Source organism: Chanos chanos, chromosome 8 (genome assembly GCF_902362185.1).
Source record: "Chanos chanos chromosome 8, fChaCha1.1, whole genome shotgun sequence".
In the NCBI taxonomy this organism is placed as follows: Eukaryota; Metazoa; Chordata; class Actinopteri; order Gonorynchiformes; family Chanidae; genus Chanos; species Chanos chanos.
The window spans coordinates 14506690-14530187 of NC_044502.1; the positions used below are offsets into that span (position 1 = coordinate 14506690).

The 23498-nt window shown below is 40.3% G+C and overlaps 3 protein-coding genes across 3 annotated transcripts; 1 reads left to right on the forward strand and 2 right to left on the reverse strand.

Annotated features, from left to right (window-relative positions):
* Positions 1-206: 206 nt before the first annotated feature.
* Positions 207-8277, reverse strand: LOC115819323 (B-cell receptor CD22-like). Its single transcript, XM_030782885.1, has 7 exons — positions 8268-8277; positions 4796-4857; positions 3041-3350; positions 2512-2733; positions 1848-2192; positions 1408-1623; positions 207-484 (listed from the first exon to the last, which is right to left on the reverse strand). Exons 1-7 carry the CDS (start codon positions 8275-8277, stop codon positions 207-209), a joined length of 1443 nt encoding a protein of 480 aa, XP_030638745.1.
* Positions 8278-9006: 729 nt separating this feature from the next.
* LOC115819324 (hsp70-Hsp90 organizing protein 3-like) lies at positions 9007-18368 on the reverse strand. The gene is made up of 14 exons (XM_030782886.1): positions 18311-18368; positions 15849-15919; positions 15217-15273; positions 14709-14906; positions 14222-14335; positions 13457-13502; positions 12806-12896; positions 12363-12504; positions 11985-12089; positions 11446-11536; positions 10999-11104; positions 9940-10042; positions 9513-9628; positions 9007-9142 (listed from the first exon to the last, which is right to left on the reverse strand). Exons 1-14 carry the CDS (start codon positions 18366-18368, stop codon positions 9007-9009), a joined length of 1434 nt encoding a protein of 477 aa, XP_030638746.1.
* Positions 18369-20634: 2266 nt separating this feature from the next.
* Positions 20635-23037, forward strand: atpv0e2 (ATPase H+ transporting V0 subunit e2). Its single transcript, XM_030781539.1, has 4 exons — positions 20635-20772; positions 21122-21169; positions 21508-21607; positions 21740-23037. The coding sequence occupies exons 1-3, from the start codon at positions 20669-20671 to the stop codon at positions 21599-21601; spliced, it is 246 nt and encodes an 81-aa protein (XP_030637399.1). The 5' UTR covers positions 20635-20668; the 3' UTR covers positions 21602-21607; positions 21740-23037.
* Positions 23038-23498: the final 461 nt, after the last annotated feature.

Genomic DNA, 23498 nt, shown 5'->3' on the forward strand with positions numbered 1-23498 from the left:
CAGAGGAAATGACAGATACTGATGCATTCTTTGGAGGATCTGAGGACAATAAAACAAAAAGGTTTCAAATAGAAAGAAACTGAATTTGTTTCCTAAGAATTCAAATTTTATACGCCAAAAATGCATCTATTTGGCACATGAAAAGAATAGCAAGAGTCTCCGATTTTTAAAATGTCATGTGGAAGATATAACTTTCAGAAATGTTGTCACTCACATAACACGTCAATTGTGATTAAGGTTGAGTTCTCTGGTCCTAAAATATTCTTTGCTTTGCAGTAATACTGTCCACTGTCCTCAGAGCTGATGTTAGTGATGCTGAAATTCTGTCCTGATCCCATCGGTGAGGGTTCAGCTCCATTCTTCTTATACCAGGTGTATGTGTGAACTGGTGGGTTGGCATCACTGCTGCAGATCAGAGTCACTGGACTGCCCTCCACTATTTCACCAGAGGAATTTATGGAAGCTCTAGTGTTCTTTGGGGGATCTGATGAGTAAAATGTTAGCTTAATAAATAAACAAGACAGATTCTCAAGAGCTCTGCAAAAAACTTTCTAATTTAGTTAATATTGGCAAGTATGACTTTCCCATGAAAACACAGCACAATATGATGAAACTGAGAAATAATGTCTTATGCCTGTGTTCTTGTTTCAGCCTGCACTGAATAGTCCTAATGTTACATGTGTCTCTTCACACAGCTTTGCTTTATAATGTGTTGTAAATGAAACAAGGTTCTCACATGTTACATTCAGGTGTATTTCAGTAGAGATGCTGTTTCCAATCCTGTTCTCAGCTCTACAGTAGTACTGTCCTCTGTCCTCAGAGCTGATGTTAGTGATGCTGTAATTCTGTCCTGATCCCATTGGTGAGGTTTTAGCTCCACTCTTCTTATACCAGGTGTATTTGTGAACTGGTGGGTTGGCATCACTGTTGCAGGTGAGAGTCACTGAACTGCCCTCCACTATTTCACCAGAGGGACTGACTGACACTGTGGTGTTCTTTGGAATATCTGTGAGAATACAGCAACATTTACAAATTTAATATATGTTTCTGGCTGAGGACGTGAGTTTGAATGTCAGTGTAATTGAGACTGTTGACCATCTGCCTCGCCCCTCCCCCTTTAATGCTTGTTTTTGGCTTTCTGCATACAAATAATGAAATATTTGTTTTCCATAGTGCATTTGTTTTAAAACTTATCTGTATGTGTCTATATCTTATATATATGTATCTTATCCAGAAGTCTTCCTGTCTCATTTTTACATGTGAAATGTGTCACCAAAGTGAATTTTTAGACAAAATGCACAAGATTGTTCAAGAGACAACACAAGCCTGCATGATTTTAAATGTAACTGAAATCCATTAAATTTTAATCAATTTTAATAACCTCCAGAGAATGAAATTTAATCGTACAAACTGCAGGAGAACGTAAGCCCTCAAATTCTTTAACTGCACAGGAGTAGCTGCCATCCGCAGTGTTAGACAGGTATATTGTCTGGGTGTTTCCGTAAGTTCTGTAAGGCTGTCCGTTCTTGTACCAGATGAATGTGGGGTTGTTACTCAGAGAGCAGGATGTTTTACAGGTCAGTGTCCTTCTCCAAGAATTATCTTTGATCTCCACCTTTAGATCTGAATGAAGTTTAACAAAGAATATGTCTTCCATGTGAAAAATCTCCAAATGTTTTTCTCACTAATATCTATATCTATATCTATATCTATATCTATATCTATATCCATATCGATATACTGGGGCATGAGAATGTGTGTGTGTGAGTGAGTGAGAGTGTGTGTGCATGGGTGCATGCATGTGTGTGTGTGTTGCACAGTTGCACAGAATATTTGTATAGAATTACCTGTTATGGACAAACTGACTCCAGTTTTTGCTGAATATTTTCCTCCTTCCTGGTTGGTCAAAAATCTGAATTTATAATTTCGTGCATCACTCTCTCTCAGATCTCTTATTCTCAGAGTGCAGTCACTCTTTTTGTCTCCTCTGAACTCCACACGACCCTCATAGTCTTCATCCAGACTCAGGTCTGTGGGCTCTACCCAGTACTGTTCAGTATTAAACCACAGAGTTGTAGTCACTGTGTGCCAGGCTGGGTATGTGTAAGAACAGGACAGGTCCACTGATGAGCCTCTCAAAGCACAAATATTCTCATGACTGTAAGTGATACTCCAACACTTCTGTCCAATGCCTGAAACACAGTGACAGTTACAAGAGAGGGGTTAGGTTTTAATACTTATTCAGCCTAAAGTCTCTGATACACATTAACAAATGAATCATTTAAATAGTTCTTATATGCATTTAATTTTCTCTTGTTTTCAAAAAATGGCTGATAGATCATGTTTGAACAAAAATGGATTATAATCAAATATTATCGCCATATACTGGTATTGTTCTATTATAATCATATAATGTTGCCTGAACTATTGACTTATTCTTTGATGCATTGTATAAAGATACATTTGTTCTAATGTAGCAGCGTGACATGCAGGACCAAAATCTACACTTACACACTTCAGGAGATCGTATGTTTTTCTGGTTACGAACAGAACAGAAGTAACTGCCATCATCCCAGCTGGTGTCCTTGTGTAATAAGATGGAATCAGAGGATGACCTCTCAAAATATCCATTCTTGTACCAGTCATACTGTAATCTTGGGTATGGTGAACAGGTGATGCTACAGGTCAGTTTCACAAACCATTCTACCTCTGTTGTTACCTTCACCAGGAGATCTGATTTGAGAAATTAACATCTGATTCTTCAGTCATCTGCTTACTTCACTATTTTTAAAAAATTTTTGTACCTTTATTCAAATTCAGTCAAAAATGTATTCATTATGCAAGGGAATTGATAGTAGTGATATTAATAGTAATTACATTATATAATTATATAATTATATATATACATATATATGTATATACATATATATGTGTGTGTATGTGTGTGTGTGTGTATATATATACATATACACACACACACACACATATATATATATATATACATTTATATTTTAAATGGAGCCAAATAAGTGTGAATTACCTGACACAGACAGCTTAACCCCAGATGGACCAGATATCCAGTCACTATTCCATGTTTTAAATCTAATGTTATACACTCCAGAGTCACTCAGTCTCAGTGATTTGATTCTCAGCTCACAGTTCCAGTCATCATACTTCACACGTGTCTTGTACTCGGGGTCTGTTCTCAGATCTCTACCCCACCCTCCAGAGGTTTGAGTCCTGTACCACTCTTTACTTTGGACTGAGTAACCATTCACTGTGTAAGTGCAGGGAATGTCCACATATGTCCCTTTAAGAGCACAGATGTTTTTCTTAGAGAGAGTCACACTCTGACCCACAACACCTGGAACACAGTCACACACAGTGAGAACTTTATGAAACATGAGGTAATGCTGAATGAAGTATCTAAACAGTACTTTGAGAAGATATGAACCACACTGAAACAACCCTGAAATTGTCAGGATAATCAATCAATCAGTCTATTAGTTAGTCAATCAATCAGTCAGTCAGAACACACCCTATTGTGTATTTTCTGAAGCAGTGAATGTGTGCTGTCAGACACTTATAGAAGAGAAATACGTACAAAGGGAAGTTTACCTTTTAAACAGATGAACGTTACAGCTGTAAATATGACTGGTGTTCTAATGAACATGGCTGTATTATCCTGCAGTGATATATACATGACATATGAATTTATAATGTGATCTCATTATGATTCATACACAGTTTACATTAACATAATGAGTTTATTTTCTTGTTACTGGATGAGCCATAATTTCACAAATATAAATAAATTAAAAAATATGTTAACAAGCAATATCAGTCAACATTTGGCTCCAAAGTTATTACATATAAAATAACTGCAAAAGACACATCTTACAAAGAGATCACAAATATCCAAACATCATAAGGTGACACAGTAATTTAAAGTGTTATTTATGTCAAGCTCAAAGCATGCCATCATATATACTCACAGTGTGAATTCAAATCCTCAGCCGTCAATTACTTGAATGGCAATGGAAAAATCTCTTTAGAGCTTTACGTGTATTCTCAGTCTCACTATAACAAGAGAGGTTCAAGTTTGCTCATGCACAACAGACTTCCTTCCTCAATTTTTATGTTCACACTTAAGATCAGTCTTGCTCTTAAATGGCTGAACAATAGCTTTTTTTGATGTCATGTGACTAGGACGCCCTTTATTTGTTCTGTTTTATTAAATTTATATGAAAAATTATGTGGATATTTTGCTTTATTAGTAATGTGTAGCTGTGTATGTAAGTTCAACAAAATAGAGGGGTTGCTTTTTCACAGTAACAAGCAACAGGTCATTCAAGTTTGACTACCACTCACTTCAACTTCAATGTTCAAGCTCATGTAATTCATAACATCAATTCACTCATTTCCAAAGCTGCTTATCCTCATTAGGGTCTTGGGGTGCTGGGGCCTATCCCAGTGCTCATTGGGCAAACGGTAGGGAAATACCCTAGACAGGTCGCCAGTACATCGCAGTGCAGACACACACGGACACAATTTAGTGTCTCCAGTTCACCACGCAGACACAGGGAGAACATGCCAACTCCATACAGAAAGGAACCGAACCCAGGACCTCCTTGCTGTGAGGTGACGGTGCTACAAACTGCACAGTATTGTAGGTGGGTGATAAGTGGTGTCGTAGACCCCCTCCTCAGTTGGGGGATGGTTTCTCTATTTTAACGTAGATGGCCTCCTTCACCCTTCTTTCAAACCACCTGTCTTCCCTATCCAAAATATGTACATTGTTGTCCTCAAAGGAGTGTCCCTTGTCCCTCAGGTGCAGGTAGGTAGGTTTATCTACACCTGAAGGACAAGGGACACACACCACTTATCACCCAGCTACAATACTGCTCTTTCATCCCTTCCCAATAGATTTAACAACCATTCACACTTGGCATCATGTGACTCCAACAATTCTAACGACTGTCATTACAACAACTAGGAGAACCAACAAACCAAGTGACATGAATGGCCTTGACAACGACCCCACAGAGGTTAAATACCTGGGACTCCCCACCAGTCAGTCAGAACTGAGGAGGCCTCTTGTATGAAAGGTGAAACATCTTCAAGTATCTACAACCAAGTCCAGCTGCCCTCAGCTTAACCCCTCTTAGATAACCATAATCTGGATGACTGAGAATATTCACGGACACATCACTCTACAGATCTTTGCCAAAAGACTGTATCACAAGTAAAAAAAAAAGCCTCCAGCAATTAAAAAGAGATGAGGGGGGGGGGCAGACAGACAGACAGACAGACAGCGACAGGGACAAAGAGAGAGAGCGAGACAGACAGAGAGAGAGAGACAGACAGAGAGAGAGACAGAGAGAGAGAGAGAAAGAATTAAAGAATTCATGATGAGTTGGGTACCAGCTGTTGTTTTGACCTGTAGACTGACAAACAAACACATTGCTTCTCTCTGCTACCTAACCAAGGTCACCATGACCCTGAATATCAGAAACAGTCACAGAGCCCAATAACTTTAAGCATCCAGTCGAACCCATTCAGGTGAACCCATACAGTACTGTCCTTATTACAGACTGAATGGCAATAAAGAATCAAGCCATAAAGACTCTATATTATCTCTAGCTCAACAGTTTTATTTAGAATATGTCACACCCCTCATATCATGACATACTATTTTTGTTTAGCTATAGATAGGAAACTGACTTCACAGAAAGATAGACATGCGGTACAACAATAATGTACAAATCACTGGGGAGAGACACAGTCACTAACATTCACTTAAACACTGACAGAGTGAAAGGTGCACCAAAGAGAATTCAGACAGGGCGTATAATTCAGATACCCAGACATTTGAAAGAAACAGCCGTTTCATGCTAAGCGTCTCTTGACCATGCTCACGTTTTGTTTGTTCCTATATTGGGCACTGTTGAGTGCTGATGCAAACGCAAGGTGTGAAAAGTGTTTTATTATTGGCTCAAATGTGATGAGAATGGGGAGTAGGTGAATGCAATGAGCATGTCTTCGAATGCTGTACTTCTCTATGTGAATTAAAAATATAGTTACACCTCAGCGCCCATGGAGCACCTGTTGTTGGTGGTGGTTAGTATTAACGTTACAAACAGCAGTGGCATCACAAACTGTTCATTACTATGTATAGTAACAGTATATCTTGCAATGTGAAAATGCAAAGGCCTCACTGTAGTATGAGCACAGCTCTAATTTGATTTAAAGTCATTTTTTCTGGACAGGTCATGTATGGAGAAACAAACAAACAAAATACAACCTTGAGTGCTCAGCACTGTAATGTTTTCTCATCAGGGGACAGCACTACATCTTCTACAGATAAAAATGATTTCCTGAGCAGTTTCCTGAAAGCCACTGTTATAATCATGGTTTATCCACATTGTACAGTGTACTACATTTCCTTTCATGTATTCAAATATTTTTGCAATGTGTCGGTGCCTGTACAGGGCTCTCAAAAGCGATTTCCTTCAGTCAGGTTTCACCTGAGCACCCTACAGCAAAAACCTATATTTTACAAACACTCTGAAGAACCAAGCGACACAATGTGACAGACAGTTTTAAAACCACTGAAATTCAAAAGAACAGGAGCATTTTGCATACTCACAGTGTGGACTAACATCCTCTGTTACCAGCGAGGTTATGGAAAAAACAGTGGGTTATTCTCAGTCATGGGCTCGAGTATAGTGTGCTGATGCAGAAAGGGCTTACTTCTCCATTTTTATTTTAATATACCACAACAGAAGTATTGTTCTGAAATGACTCAATAAGAGTGTTTATAATGAAGTGACAAACGTATCTCTCATTTGCTGTGCTTTATTAAAGTTCTTTGGAAGATATATAGGCAAGTTCCTGACTTATTAAAGTGTCTCTGTGTACATAAATATACAGCACATTCAAAAAAAAGGAGGGGGGGGGGGGTTGTTGAAAAAAAAAAAAAAACAGGCAGGGTGGAGGGTGGGAATTTTACAGTAACAAGTGGGGGATGACCCTCTCAAAAATGCCGTTCCAGAATTTTCCCATGGGTGTTTGTCTCAACTGGTTTAAGATCTGGTGACTGAGACACAGCCATGCTGGTTGACATCCTCTTTATGCAAACCAAACTTTCATCACCCCTTGGAGGGGAGATATCTTCTCCTGAAAGAGTAACTGGATTAGCATTGAGAATGCCCTCTGGGGAAAGGGGAGGTGTGATCTAAACCATGCCAGGAGCATCCCTTCATCCCTCACTTTCACTGAGTTATGAGTGCACTGGACCCTGGGGAGACCAGCACAAAGGCCTTTGGGTTTCTTTCAGTGGGTGAAACACATCCTTCACGTTAAGAACAGGCAGATGGATGTCACAAATAACCACATGAAATGGCTGCTCAGCGGACGATCTGTGTCTATGTTACGCGTGGGCAGCACACATCCCACGGGCCGGGGCCGCCCCGCATGCCATTTCAATCTGGCCTGCGACACCTTCGAGGGAAAAACTACGGAAAAAAAAAAAAACCCTGCTGCGTTACTGTACGCTTCCATTGCAGCGAATTTTGCTTTGCTCTCATTCAGGTTGTATCAAGGCGAAATTCTGTTTGATATTTTATTATTACTCACAAACGTGTACATCATCAAGAGATGTGCCTTTGCACTAAAGCTGAAGACACTTTTCTCTGAGACTTACATTAACACCAACACCTTATCTTCACTATAGCCACCTTAACACCAACAGCATATATTCGCTAAAAGCACTGAAAGACCAGTCAGTGACTTTGAATGACCCTTCTGCCAAATGTGTTACAACGATTGCCTTCCTTGAGATCTCTTTCTCTAGCCATGGAAACTAGGTGATTCGATTATACACATTTCCCCACTATTTAAGTGGTGTCCCTGAACATGGTGGAATGTTATTATTATACATTTTTACAGTTATTAGTTTAGATGATACAAAACTTCAGATCAACTTGCAACGACAATGGCAAACATCAGAGGTCACATGACTCTGGACCAACCTTGGGGTTAAATGTCTTGTGCTCCTGGCACATAACCACTATGATTGGGGGTCAAACCCCAAAAACTCCTAATGTGATCTGCTTCTCCTCCCACCATGCTTTTTACTTCCCCGTGACAGTTACCTGCAGATATATGAATATTTTGTTGCATAGTAAACACGCTGCATCACAAACAACCCAGAGGGTTGTTTACTTTCTTAAATCAGACCCTGACCTGACCTGACCTAAACCTACCAGGTCCCATTGTGTTCCACCGGATTCGGGTTGACTAACCACAATCTAATCTCCACGCACTAGTGAAAGTTTACGTTATTCTCATTCAGTTCAGTCAGTGCATCATTAATGTTGGGTTTCTACTCAGAATAAAGGAGGCAGGACTATTGACCCGCTCCCTCCACATGGGACCCTTTACTGAGCATGTGCAGAGCATGCTGTATGTAAAAGATGTACTGTGACAGAAGCATGTGGAATATCTAAATATAGTTTTCATCCATATTATATGACATCAAAATTGATCTGGTTTCTCTGCTCACGAGAAACATGGGAGACTGGCACTGAAATACATTTTGTGCAATACAGCAGCAACAAGCAATATAGGCAAACCCTTTAAAAATACATGATAGTGCTTTTCTTATTGAGGTTTTCTATGGCTATGGATGGTGTGAACCTCAGATACCATCTTTTGGTCTTAGCGTTGAATAAAAACTATAAAATCCTTCATGTTTGCATTCATATGTGCTTCAACAAGGAAATTACATACAGCTGGTTTCAAAGGGTCTCCAGTTTTTGTATTTGACTTGAACCTCAAATGAAACTGTAGCATTGACTTGTAAAAAAAACCAAAAAGACTCAATACAACAGGCCAAAGTATCTCTGCAAACAGAGACTGCTGACAGCATCCAAAACTTGTCCAATGGTTTTTCTCTCTGGTCTTCAAGGGCGTGATGGGTAGCCCTTGTCCAACACCAGCGAGTCAGGGTTGCCATGGTTTCCTGTCCCTCCCTCGTTGATCTGGGACATGCCTATAACGGCATTTATCTCCGAAGAAGCATCCAGTGGTCCTCCAGAAGAAACATTCGTCCCCGTTCACTGGACCTCTGTGTCGACAACTGATAAATATGAGATGAGCCATGCTCAGGATGATAATATCTACAGTCTTTTGTTTATGGAGGATTATGTAATGCCAGTCTAATGCTAGTTTAACACAGAGAGGAGTGTGTGAAAGAGCTGACCGTGTTGATCAAAGGACAGTGGGGTAGCAGTGGTGTAGAAATGGATAAAATGTGGAGAGACATAGGAGACATAGTTGGACCTTCCACTGTGGCTGAGGGTATAGTGTGTGAGTAGACATGTTAAGTTAAGAGTGTAATAATAGGTTTATTGTGATACAAGCACTGAAATAGGTGTGTAGTAACAGAGGGTGTGGGGGTTAAGGGATGCAGATTACTAATGAGGGTGTGGGAGGAGCATTCTCATTACCCTGCAGCAACAGACTGTTGTGAAGAGGAGGAGACAGTCTTCTGAGAAGGCAGGGATTTCTGCATCCAGCGGTCTGGGTAGCGAATGACAAGCCTCGTATTTTCAAGCTCCACCCCCTAGATGAGATAAAACACAGAGATTGATAATAAATTTGTCAGATGACAGGCAGACTGTACTACACTGAAAAGCATTAAAACTCTCACTAATATTTTCATATTTCATATTTGCATGAGGCTGTCAGGCTAAAATTATATGCTTGGAGGTATTATTCACTTAATGCTGCCAGCAACTACACCTACCCCATGACTGACAACAAAGCTGACCAATTGCAAAATGGGAAATACCACTGCCCAGCATAACCAAAGAAACATGACAGATTGTACTGTGAAAGCTAAACCGGATGAAATGAATCACCTTCAGCACTAACCTGCAGCTTCTCTAAGGCTCGTGCAGCCATGCCGGCATTTCTGAAGTTGATGAAAGCACAGAGGCGCTCATGTAAGACTCGGATGCTGTCGATCTTCCCGCAGCTGCACGTACACAGAGTTAGAACACTGAAGCCAGAGTCAAACAGACAATGCTATGGGGTTTCAAACAGATATGTTACAGAGCAGGAAAGCAACTCAGACAGTGAATATGTGAGACAGATAGAGAGGACAGGGAGAGAGAGAGAGAGAGAGAGAGAGAGAGAGGAGAAAGGAGAAAGAGAGGGGTAGGGAGAGAGAAGGAGAGCGGGAGAGTGAAAGAGAGAAGGGGAATTCTAAAGTTACAGAGAGGAAGTGAGAAAAAGAGAGAGAGAAAGTTATTAAAAGTGTGAGACAGAGAGGGAAGAAAAACTACAGACGCTGCCTGGCCAAAAAAAAAAAAGTCGCACACTCTAATATTTTGTTGGACCGCATTTAGCTTTGATTATGATGCCCATTCGCCGTGGCACTGTTTCGAGAACCTTATGCAACGTCACAACATTTATTTCCATCCAGAGTTGCATTAATTTTTGACTGAGATCTTGTTGATGACGGGAGTGTCGAACCACTCCGTAATTCTCCAGCACATCCCAAAGACTTTCGATGGGGTTAAGATCAGGACTCTGTGGTGATCCATTCATGTGTGAAAATGATCCCTCGTGCTCCCTGAACCACTCGCTCACAATTTGAGCCCGATGAATCTAGGCATTGTCGTCCTGGAATATGCCCGTGCCATCAGGGAAGAAAAAAATCTGCTGATGGGATAACCTGGTCATTCAGTACATTCAGGTATTCAGCTGACTTCATTTTATTGCCCCATAACATTGCTGAGCCTAGACCTGACCAAATGAAGCGATCCCAGATAATAACACTGCCTCCAGAGGCTCCGAATCCAAACGGCGACTTTTTTTTTTTTGGCCAGGCAGTGTATCTGTCAACTGATAGAGAGGATTTTTTAAGAGGAAGGTAGAGGGGATGCCAGAGAGAACATAGTGACATAGAGAAGGACACAGAAGTCTTACGTTTCAAAAAGGTCCCACAAACGCCTCTCCGAAATTCCAAGCGTCACATTACCCACCCACAGGGAGGGACAGGGGGCTCTGAGTAGAAAACAGAGGGTGTCTGAACCTTGTCAAATGTTTACTGAATATTTTAAAAATGAATTAATTATCCATTATCCTCTCTTTAGCATTTATTTTTCCCTGCCGGTAACTGTCTATACTGACAGAAGTACTCACCCACATTGGTCCAGTTGTGAGGTTAGGTCAGCCACTGAGAGTTGAAAAAAAATGAGTGGAATAAGCAGTGGAATGAAGTGGAAAAAGAACATTTAAACAAAGAAATCATTCACTGCTGCTATGAAGAATTTGGCTGAGAGTTCAGTGATGGGGTTATAGAATAGAGCTACAATACTCTGCTGCCCCCCTGTGGGCATATGCAGAACAAACGTTTTTCTCTTTTTTTATTACCTTTAGCTGCCCCTGGGGAGCTTAACACTGCCTGAACTGTAGTAAACTTCTCCAACAGCAAAACACTCTGCACCTCTCCAAAACCCATCTCCTAATGAAGAGAGAGAGAGAGAGAGAGAGAGAGAGAGGGAAAGAACCGACAATAAATAAAATGCCATGAAAAACTAAAACGTGAGGGACATGAAAAGAAAGAAAACGTCAAAAAGTCGTAAACTTCCACGGTGAAATCTTGGTAGAGTTCTCTTGGTGTTTTAAAATTTTAAAAATAAGCATTCTCCAACTTCTTATTTTCAATAATGTTTTCTATAAAGCATCACAAAGCAGCCTTTACAATTCTATACATTTTACAGCCTTCTTAATTCTAAAGAGACTCTGCAAAAAAAAGGGCCTTTGTTTCTCAACAGTTATTATCTTTAAGTCTTTTCTTTTTCTTTTCTTTTTTTTCTTTGTATAGTATAGGAGGTAAGGCAGTAATCTTATAGCAGTATTTGTGTTGCCCTTATAGCAAAGCTTTTGTGATATGGAGACAATAGGATTACCATGAGCTGCAGTACTCTACAGTTGTGCAATTCATGAGTAGCCTCTTCACAGTCTTTATCTAACTTCAGAACCTGCTGCATGGCTTTCTCTGCCTCCATATATCTCTGCAGAGAGAGACAGAGTCAGAGAGAGAGAGAGAGAGAGAGAGAGAGAGAAACTGACTTTTAAAAACATTTCATTCTGCCCTTCCGAAGCTGAAGTTAAAATGATTTAAGCATAATTATATAAATTCATCAGAATCAATTGCAAATTCCAGAAACCCGCATCATATCACAACTCAGTCAGTCACAACTCTCTACCACAGGAAAACAAAACTCTACAAAGGCAATGCTGTCACTCAGTAATATATGTGACAAGCTCTGGGGACGGGCACACACCTTCAACCCCATCAGTGCACTCCCTTTACGGAAATATCCCTTTGGCCAGTCAGGAGCCAGCTGGATGGACTTCTGTGCATCTGACAGGGCAGCAGTATACTGCTCCAGACACCAATAGCAATAAGAACGATTCCCAAAAAATCTGAGAGACAGAGACAGAGAGAGAGAGAGAGAGAGAGAGAGAGAGAGGAAGGGAGAGATATTCTGATTTGATTTGAGCACAAATCATACTGATGAGGAACGGGGTAGGGAGTGACAGAAAAAAAGACAATCAACTGCCACACACTGGCATCACACAGTACTTCACATTGAAAGAAAGAAAGAAAGAAAGAAAGAAAGAAAGAAAGAAAGAAAGAAAGAAAAGACAAATACATACGCACACACAAACAAACACACACACACAAATAAACAAATGTTTAGTGTTAGAGCTGAGTGACTTGTACCTGTGGTCTTTGGGGTCACACTGAATGGCCTCTGTAAACATACTGACAGCCTGAGAGTACAGACCCTGTTTGAACAGCTTGATGCCTTTCTCTGTGAGGGGGAAGAAAGAGAGAGAGAGAGACATACAGACACAGACAGAGAGAGAGGGGGAGAGAGAGAGAGAGAGAGAGAGAAAGAAGGATAACAAAAACAGTTAGAGGTTGAATGTATCAAACATAAAATGAATCTGTCTACACACCTCATCTCTTCATCTTTCTTTTCCATTCTCCATTTGTTTTCCTTCTTCAATCCCTTAGTATAGACTCAGAGGGGCCTTTCACTCTGAGATTGGGTACCATTTTAGCTCATTTATTTAAATATGTAAAAACAATTTCTGAAAGATGCATCCATCGCTGACATAAAACAAAGGAAGAGAATTAAAGTACAGGTTTGGACAGAGGATGTTCACTCCCATGGTCTGACTGATCTCTTCTGAAAGAATTCTCCTCAAACCAGAAGTGTCAAACAGGAGATTCATTCCCTTCATTCTTGTTCCTGAGAAACTGTAAAAATGACTGAGAATTGTGTTGTAAAATACCTCCATAGGTAGGTTCCTGTGTAATATTTAATTGGTTTTTATTGGTTTCCTGTGTGGGTCAGGTCAGACTCACCTGTTAGTGCAGCACCTCTCTTCTTCCGCATGTCTGTGCCGTTCACCTACACATGACACAACACGACACAAAACAACACAGAACAACACAATACACAACAACACAGAACAACACAATACACAACACAATGCACAACACAATGCACAACACAACACAACACAGAACAACAAGACACAACACAACACAACAACATAAAACAACACAGAACAACACAGAACAACACAAAACAACACAGAACAACACAGAACAGCAAGACACAACAAGACACAACAAGACACAACAAGACACAGAACAACACAGAACAACACAAAACAACACAGAACAGCAAGACACAACAAGACACAGAACAACAACACAACACGACACAGAACAACAAGACACGACACAACACAACACAACACAACTTCAGCTTTCTTTTGCACATTGACTCTGCACTCAAAAAGGCAAGCAGCAAGTGGACTTAAATTTAAACTGACCAGAACTGACACCTCTTTTGATCCATCATGCTTTGCAGATATTTGACTATGAAAAATAAACTCCTACATATCCTATCACTAAAAGAATGCCTCTCCCACTGCTACATTTAGTTGCATTTACAGGTTGGTAATTTGTAAATACATTATGTGGTAATAGACAGTGGTAACAGTGGTAATAGAATTGTAACAAGAACCCTGATAACTGCAGTGAAGAAAGTAAACAGAGGTAATGAGTAGTCAGGTTGTGAATATTTTTGTTTGTTCAGTTAGGATTATTAGCCAGACTCACTCTGGTCTCATTGTCTTTGTCTCTGGAGCTTTGGCATGATTTGGTCCTGCCTCTGGGTCGGATATGGCTCACTGCATTAACCACAAAAGCACTACTAACGTCCCACTCTGGATCCTGACCACGCAAACACACACACACACACACACGTGCGCATACACGCGTGCGCACACGCACACACACACACGCACACACACATACACAAACACGGGATGAGAGCTAATCACTTAAGCATTACTGACAGACATATAAAACTCAACTACTTTTAGAGCAGAATTCCTCACATTCAACTGATCTTGAAAATTTGCTTTCACCTGCAAGTGTCTGACAGGTGGAAATGTGCGCGCGCGCGCACGCACACACACACACACACATATATATATATACATACTGTATATTGGTATGCATATATATACACACACACACACACACACAACACTGATTACACAGACTTTTCAGATCCTGTCCTTCAAATGCCCTTGTCCTCTACCTCCTCTGGCTGGTTGTCAGGAAGCTGTCCATTGCTCCTCTCCACCGAGGTGGTGAGCAAAGGTTCCGGCTTGTTGCCATGGTGACAGACTTCCGTGTCCTGAACCTTCTCTACCCTGATGCCTCTGTCACATTCCGTTGATGCCTCTTCAACATCATCTTCTTCCTCCTCCCCCTCTTCCTCCTCATCCTCCCAGTCCTGTTCAGAACCACAAAGCCACTGAAACCACTGTTCTTTTTTTTGGTGATTATTTGAATATATATTTCACAGCTAGTGGACAAAATATTCCACATATATCTGTTTTTTGTTTTTTTTTTTAAACCCACACACCTGAATCAAGTACACACCTGAATCATCAAATCCTTGTCTGGTTGATTAAGGTGGAGCTGCAGGTACAACAGAGGACATATGGGTAACAGGTAGTGAAAGTAGATTGGGAAGTACATCCTTAAATCAGTGTAAGAGTTTAGGTTACTGAATGGTCACTGAGTGTGTTTCTGAGTCTCACCTGTAAAGGGAAATCATTCTTCTCCTCATTTTCCTGCTTCTTCCTCTCTCGCTGTCGCTAAAACAAAAAACAGTGGAAAAAGTGGTGAAAAGCATGTGTAGTATGTAAATGAGTAGGGACAGGTGATGAATGAGATGGGTGAGACATGTCTGATGGGTGAGACATGTCTGTGGGGTGAGACAAATGTGCCTCTGCTAGATTCACCCTTCTCTGGGCCCGGCGTTTCTCCGTCCTCCGTCTAGACTTTTCAACATCGCTGAGTCCCTCTGAGTCATTAACAGCATCCTGCTACATACACACACGCACGCACGCACACGCACGCACGCACACACACGCGCACACACACGCGCACAGACACACAGCTTCAGTGTGTATCGGACTTGCTTCCTCAGAAAAGGGTTCAAACTCTCCTAACAACAGTAGGCATATGTCGCTCCATATGTGGTACAGTACACATAAAACCAGTTTGAAAATGGTTGATTTTCTGAGCTCAATTCAGAAAAAAAGCAGGAAAGGCATTATTACAAAGACAGCTCATCAGAATGCATGAGTATCATATCCAAACAAACTGCATTACCTGAGTGGGAAAAGAAAAGACATTACCTTCATAGATTAGACTGATATTTACTCACCTTGTACCTGCTCTTCTGGTCAGCTGAAGCCCCATTCTCACACTCTAACTTCTCCTGCACAATGGGTTCTTCTAGAGAGTCAAGAAAAGCGAGGGAGTGATTACAACCCTACCCACCTGTTACAAATCACCTCTCTATCAGACTGATTTCTAAAAATGGGTCAGTTCTGGCCTCTTCAAGGACAGACTGTGTGCAAACCCACCTGACCTTGCACATAGCCCACAAGTGTATGAAATGAAGTTTGTTTTTCAAACTTTCTCAAGCAAACGAAGACATGCAGACTCTTTATTTAGCAAAAAACCTTGAAAGAGAACTTATTGCAATATATGAAGCACGTTCTGGCCAAGCTGTGACACGGAGCAGAGTCAAAAATAGAAACCGCTAAAAAGCAAGTGAGAAACGTTCATTTGACACAAAGACTTTTAAAATGCAGAATCACAGGCCCCAAAGAAGGAGACATACATCTTATTAGTTGGAAGGAAACAAAGTCCTTTATTGTATAAACAGGAACAAATAATGTTGCACAGAATAACAGTGTAATGAAGTTGTATCATAAACCACAGTACATCTCAGCAAAGACTAAATCTAAATTCCACAAATCTGTTAGGCAAACACTTTTAAATATTTCAGAGGGAGAGAGAGAGAGAGAGAGAGAGAGAGAGAGAGAGAAAGAGAGAGAGAGAGAGAGAGAGAGGGCCAGAAAAAGAAAGAGCAAGAGATTATACTCTCTGCATGATCTACCTCAGGGTATGTGTAAAGAAAACATTGAGTACTGCTTACACAGCACAACTAGAGGCAGAATTGTTGAACAAGCTTAACTTTATTTCAGTCTAAGATATGAGAAACACCTGTATACTATCTGGTTCCCAAGGTTGACAGTCAGGCAACGTGGTTTGGATGGAAAATGCTGTTGCGAACAATCACTGGTTTTGTCAACTGTCTCTGACTTCCAGTGAATAATGAGGAAAACGGCCTTGCCCACTTCAGCCTGTAAGGCAACAGAGGGTATTACTAAAATCATGTAATATGTTCGACTTTCCTAATCACCACATCCTTGAGGGAACACTACAAATCAGTCCTTAACATTCTCTCCTTCACCACCCAAAACCTGCCCAAAGTAAACCGCATGTTCTCATTTTAAAGTGCCATTTCAGAGAAAAGAAATCCTCCAAAACCACACTTGACTGAAATTGTGAAGCCAGTAATGTTAGCAGGATGGTGGGAAAAGACGATCAGGAAATAAAAAAAAACGGTTTATCCTTGTCTGTCTCTGTATGAAGGGTGCGTACGGTGAATGGCCCACGGACTTTACAACAAAAGTAAACCTTTTGCTCCATGACTCAAGATGACAGTTAAATGTGGTAAAAAATACAACGTAAGTACCTTATGTAGCTTATGCGTTTGTGTAGCCAATGAATGCACAGTCCACGACAATGGCACACGCGTGCACAAAAACAGGAAGGTGACAATAGTGGGGTAGTGATCAAACCCCTTTGCAGGAGTTGCTTAACAGTTGCGTGACACGGCTACGCATCTTTACATTAATGTAACTGTTACAGAGAAATCATCAAATATTAAATATAGCTTTGGCAACATTAATTTATTCAACATCCAACACATCGAATTAAAATTCATCCGATGCCACTTTAAAAAAAGAGACGGAGGACTTGCGAAGAAACATTTTAAATCGTGAAATCAGCCTGTAAGGCAACTCTGTAGATCAAACGCAATATAAATAGCCTACGGAATGGTGTTTAACTTGTTTTGGGGAAACAGAACATGGTTGCTCTCTATATTTCTGATAAACAACTCTTGAAGTTTTCAACTCGGTGACAAAACTTTCAAAACTCTAAATTCGCGAAACAGATGAAGCAACGCTATTAACTGGTCTGTTCGCTATTCATGAACTGTTGTTCTTTACAATGCAAAATGTAACGACGTATGATTATCTTTAGCTATGCTTACACAGACCCGCATTACACTGTACACCACAGGTAGTAGCCATAGCCGCATTCTTGTGGGTGTGTGACACACTCCGATGTTATTGTAATTTCAGCATTTTAACTCAACACGAACAACGCTTGATGTACGGCACAGCTGTCCGTGGCCCCTTGTAGCCTACATATGGTCACAAAGTTTCAAATTCCGCAGCACCAGTTTGGGATACACCAGTGTTTGAAGCGCACATGTCTGCAGCCGGGCTGGGGTTATAACCCTCTCAATACAGTTGAGTGCAGCTGACTGACTATTTGATATCAACAACGATAGAATGACGTAAATTGTTGTTGAACACACTGTGCATGTGAATTCCAAAAGTGCTTATTCAAGTGTCGAGAAATCAATTCAGTTTAAAAGACTTGCGTACCAGGGTGTCTGAGCGTGAAGCAATCGTGAGACGAGGAATTCTGCTTGCGAAGAGCATACATAGCCTTCAGCTCGGAAAGTTTTAGCAGCCTACTTACCGCGACCAATTCCCAAAAATCGGCAAATGTCTCTGGTAAACTTCATGAGTTCCACCATCCAGCATTATCGACAGAAATTAAACTAGGAGAAATTAACAAAATGTCACTTCAAAACTTGCAAACAACAGAGAACAGGGGGATGCCCAGCTGACAGCGCCCGTCCGAGGGGATATTGCTCATTAAAACACGCGTTTCCTCAGCGCGTCTGCCCGGCATGTGCAGCTCCGCCGCAGCCCTCTCCCTAATCTTAAAGAGATACGACGGTCTCATTCATTAAAACCATTTCACAGATGCACATCGAAACTTTATGGTGCGTCTCATTTCAATACTGATTACTCAAACACGGTTTTTGCTTTAACAGATAATGCTGATTTGTTTGTCTTTTTTAGGGTAAAAATTGAATTCCCTTCTGTTTAAATACGTGCACAGATGTTGCATTAAAATCTGGCAGTAAATGCCCATAATTAAAATTTTAACCGTTGCAGTTCCTAATGATGTATTCTTTGCTGTAGGCTATGCGGTAATCTAGATCTATTTGAGTAGTACTCCCCTCTAATAGTTAAAACCCTGATATTATGTTCCGTGTTTTGTTTAGTTATGCAGTTTACTCTGTATGACCAGTGCTAAGATAGGTCAGTCTTAATAGTAGTTTATGTAGGCCAATGAATTTCGCTGTGCAACGTTTCTCCTGTTTTCATTCCTCGTTCTCTCCGTTTCCACAGCATTTTCGGTATGTCTGACTAAGAGTGTCTGTTATGTTACCATTACATATGGGTAATAATATAGCCTACTTTGATACTGATTTGTGTGATTCAGCTATTTTCTTGCCGTTTCTCATGTCCGATACGATGGTCGCTTGTGTGTTACGTTAGCCTGTCAGTATAGTCACCCTTGTTACTCCAAATTACGACTGTAGTTTACTTTAAGATTTTATTTCAAGTGCGTGATTGGATTGGAGATGTAATTGATCATTTTGTCATTTGCCTTTTGATGTTTGGACTGCATCTGTCAGTGCACGGATCTCCATTCTATTTGTTGAAGTCTGTTCGCCAGCAGCTACGGTCTGTTTTTTTATTTATGAGATTTTCACGAGAGTAATATGAGTTTTTTTCTATTTTCTCTTTCAGTTGCATCCTTTCTATCAATGGACCTACGTCAGTTTTGTCTTGTTGATTGGAAAGGGGTTTGTCCGCCTGTCAATTCATATAGAGTGTGAAGAGGATAGAACACCTGACCAGTAGATGGAGTTATTTGACTGTTACCGGACAAAGTTGCTGAGGAAGGAGCTGTTAGTGAGGGAGAAGGAGTCCTTCAGATTAAGTGAATTCAAGTGAATAAAAGGACCTCTCTTATCACCAGATAGAAAGATAAGCCTACCAAAAGTTTACAGGAAACTCTGAGAACAAAGTGTGGAGTGGACTTCTTTCTCCTTCAGCTCCCAATGAACTGGAGGCTATCCCTGTAGAAAAATGAGCGAATATCCCAGTGGACATATTTCAGAATTACACCACATTATATTGGTGTAGGTCTACCACCAAATATTTGCTGTTACATACTTGAAAAAATAACTAATTGACAGACATGTTAGAGCAAATCAGAAACTTGAGGTTTTGTTTTAAACTGTCAGCTCAGAAGGCAAGAATTCTCAGTCTTTTCCTGTTGTGCGTTTAGCATATTCGCAGTAACTGCTGCAGTTAGGCCTATATATTTGCAGTGCTTGTTGCCCATTGGTTCATTGGAATGTAAAGTTATTGTGTTGTTATATTTGCGTGTGTTGATAGGCTACTTTGCACAGGATTAACCTCCTGTTCTGACATTTTAGGAACATTATTCATGCTCATATGTCCATCAGACGATCTTTAAATATCTTATGTTCTCTGATCTAGTTTCCTCTATTGGTACACAAACATTGCCAAATAGCACCACATGCTCTGTCATTCACAAGAATCGGTTGAAAACCAGAATTTCATTCAAGTTATGAAGTAAACAGAAACCTTCGTTTCACACAACCTTTGAAAATGCATTATGAGCAAGACGCATGGATGAAATATTCGTCATATGTAGCATAAGTTTAAATATTGTTTTAGAAGCTATGCCTCCGCCGTTACAGTGATATCTGCATCCGAATGAGACGTCATGTTCACCGAACAAGTTAATAATGATTGATAGCACTTTAACCAATAACATAAAAGTTTATCGAAAGCTGCGCCCAATCATTGGTAATCCTGAAAAAGTAGGTGGGCTTTAAAAGCTACGTAACGGAGGCGGTCGTTAATGATACTGATTCTACCTTTACCTTTAGTCTTCAAGCAATTTCCCATCTTAATATATCGTTTCAAGATAATTTAGTATTACACAATGGTTTCCCACTCGCTTACGTTGCCAATGATCTGTTTCACAACGCTATGGGGGCTCGTTGGAGTGGTTGCCCCTTTCTTCGTGCCTAAAGGACCCAACAGAGGGTAGGTTCTGAGGATTATCCAGCTAGCCTATGATTATCGTAAACGGAGGAGTACTAGCAACAATTCTTGTAAATGATTTTTCTCTGTCATTTTGCAAGCATTTCGTTTATTTACACTTTTACTGTTTTGCTGACTGTGAAAAAGTGTCAGTGTTTTGCGCTAAGACTCAAGAGTAGTTCATTTGAACGGTCAGGATGCGGCTGTGGGCCTAATCCTACCTATCTGAATTTGCTTGGCATCGAATTAGTGCACAATAAAGTGTCGAACAAATTGCACTTAAACATCCCGTCTGTCTGTCTCTGTTATAATGCTCTTAGCCTCAAGTTTTTATTTTTCTTTCTGCCTACAGAGTCATCATCACAAGTTTGATACTGACAGCGGTGTGCTGCTATTTATTGTAAGTTGCCTGTTTTTAGAACTTAATTACAAAGAAAATCTGATTTGCATCTCCGTACCTGGATAACATTATTCGCCCGACTAACATCCCTGATTGTTCTTTAAATGACTTGCACTTGTTGTGCTCATGGAGATATTAACGCAGCCTCCATGTTAAATACGTGAGATGCACAAATTTGCATGCGCGTGAAGCACTGCATTTATTGCTGTTTACCTCGATTCTGGTGGCACTGCAAATGCATACCAGCATCTCTTCTGATCACTTCAACATGGTTTATGTACTTGCTGCATTCATACAAAAAATATTTATGTGTTATGATCTGTGTATTTGTGTCTTAGCTGGTTAATAGCAATTCTGGCCCAAGCAAACCCTCTGTTTGGACCTCAGTTGAAAAATGAAACCATCTGGTATCTGCGATATTTCTGGGAATAAATTCAGGTAAAATCTCTCACCTTAGTTTGGACAACTCTAGTCATGGTATGCTGGCCTAGCCTAAATATTCTGGCCCAAGTTTTCAGTGCCAGTGCTAAGTGCTGACCACTTTTGCCTCCAACCTGTCATTCCCTCTAGGATCTTATCTTCCTGTCTTTCGAGGTTTTGGCCACAATTCCGTCAGTCCATTCACCTGAGATTTCCACTCCACTCTATGTCATTCCAAATCCAGTACCTGTGTGGTGCATCTCACTATTTCTCTTCAATCAAGCTACGTTTCTTTTATCCGGTCCTTTTGAAGCTAGGAAAATGATGTTGTGTTTATTTGAAATGCACTGAATGACCTTCTTTTGAGTGCTCAGGTCTTTAAGTGCAATGATAAAAAAAATGACTGAATATGTCTGCAGTGTAGGATAAAGTTTATTGTCGTAATAAGGTACATTTGAATGCTGTACAGCAAGTGTGTGTATTCATTGAATGGAATTCGAGGAGTTCCAGTTTTATTTGACAAAATTTAAATCTCTATTGTAGAAGTGGATATTTAGATTAATCACTGTATCATTCCTTGTTACGTAATGACTGACAAACATCTCCTGTGACTGTACTGTATATGGTTAAAGATCTTGTTGATGTGTATTCCTCACAAAATGTGCAATCACATTGTTTTACTTTACAAGTTGTTGTTGTGTTGTTTTGTTTTGTTTTACATTGTTGTGTTTTTTAAGTTATTGCTTATTTTTATCAGATCAGAGTTATTTATTTCTAAGAGCACCGCATATGCTTCCGCATTGACCTATGTCAAATGACATGTGTATGTACCATTGTTATTTGTGTATGAGTGTAATTTGGAGAAGTTCATGACTTGTACTGACTGGGATATTGGTCAGAAAACAATATGATCAATGTAAACTTTCCATCTCTTAAATCTTGTCTATCAAAACGACCTTAACTTTTTTCTTTTTCCCCTGTATGTGTTTTCCCAGTATACTTCCTGAATGCATAGCGAGGGCTGTTTCCATAGAAATCGCAGTGACTGTCGATGGTTACAGTAGCCTTACTGTCATCTTGACCCTGCTTGGTAAACACGGCTCAGTACTTTTCACTGCATTCCTGCAACTCTCCCTGTTCAGCTATGGAAAATCTATCCATCTCTAATCTGGTGGGAGCTGCTGCCTAGCCAAAAAAGGAAAGGAAGTAAAAAGATATACAGCTGCTTTAGTAGAAAGACCAAATCATTTCTTCTTTTAATTTATTCCTCTTCATACAGTGGAAACACTAGTTTATCATAAAGGGAATAGATATTACTGTAACGGAGCCCAGCTGTTTGCTGTGATAGTTCACTTGGTGTGTCACAGGGTACTGCGATTGTCATGGAAACGTCACGGATATATGGGGTCCTAATGACTCAGCAGCAGGAGTGAAAACAAACCCATAGTTTTGTGTATGTGAAATGAATATACATGACTTAGTGCTGTTGTTACTGTGTACGAACCCAGTAAAAGAGAAACAGTCAATATTGTTTTGCCCGCGTCAAGTTGTCCATGGTTTGTTTTATTATGAGCTTGTCCAGACAAAATGTTCTTGAACTGGCAATCTCTCTCTCTCTCGCTCTCTCTCTCTCTCTCTCTCGCTCTTTCTTTCTCCCACCCACAAAAACACACATAATGGTATGCACGACAATCTCACTTTCTTGTGTATGTTGTAAGTCAACAGCTGGGGTTCTATGATGGTGATGTTGAACATAAAATGACACAGATTTCACGCAAACCAAAAGTTTAAAATCACGGTCAAGATGAGTACCACAGAAAATCACATAACATTTATCAAGCCAAAACAGGGAAAATGCACCTTCATCACATATTCTGCATTCTCTCTACTATGCATTCGTCCTTGAGTA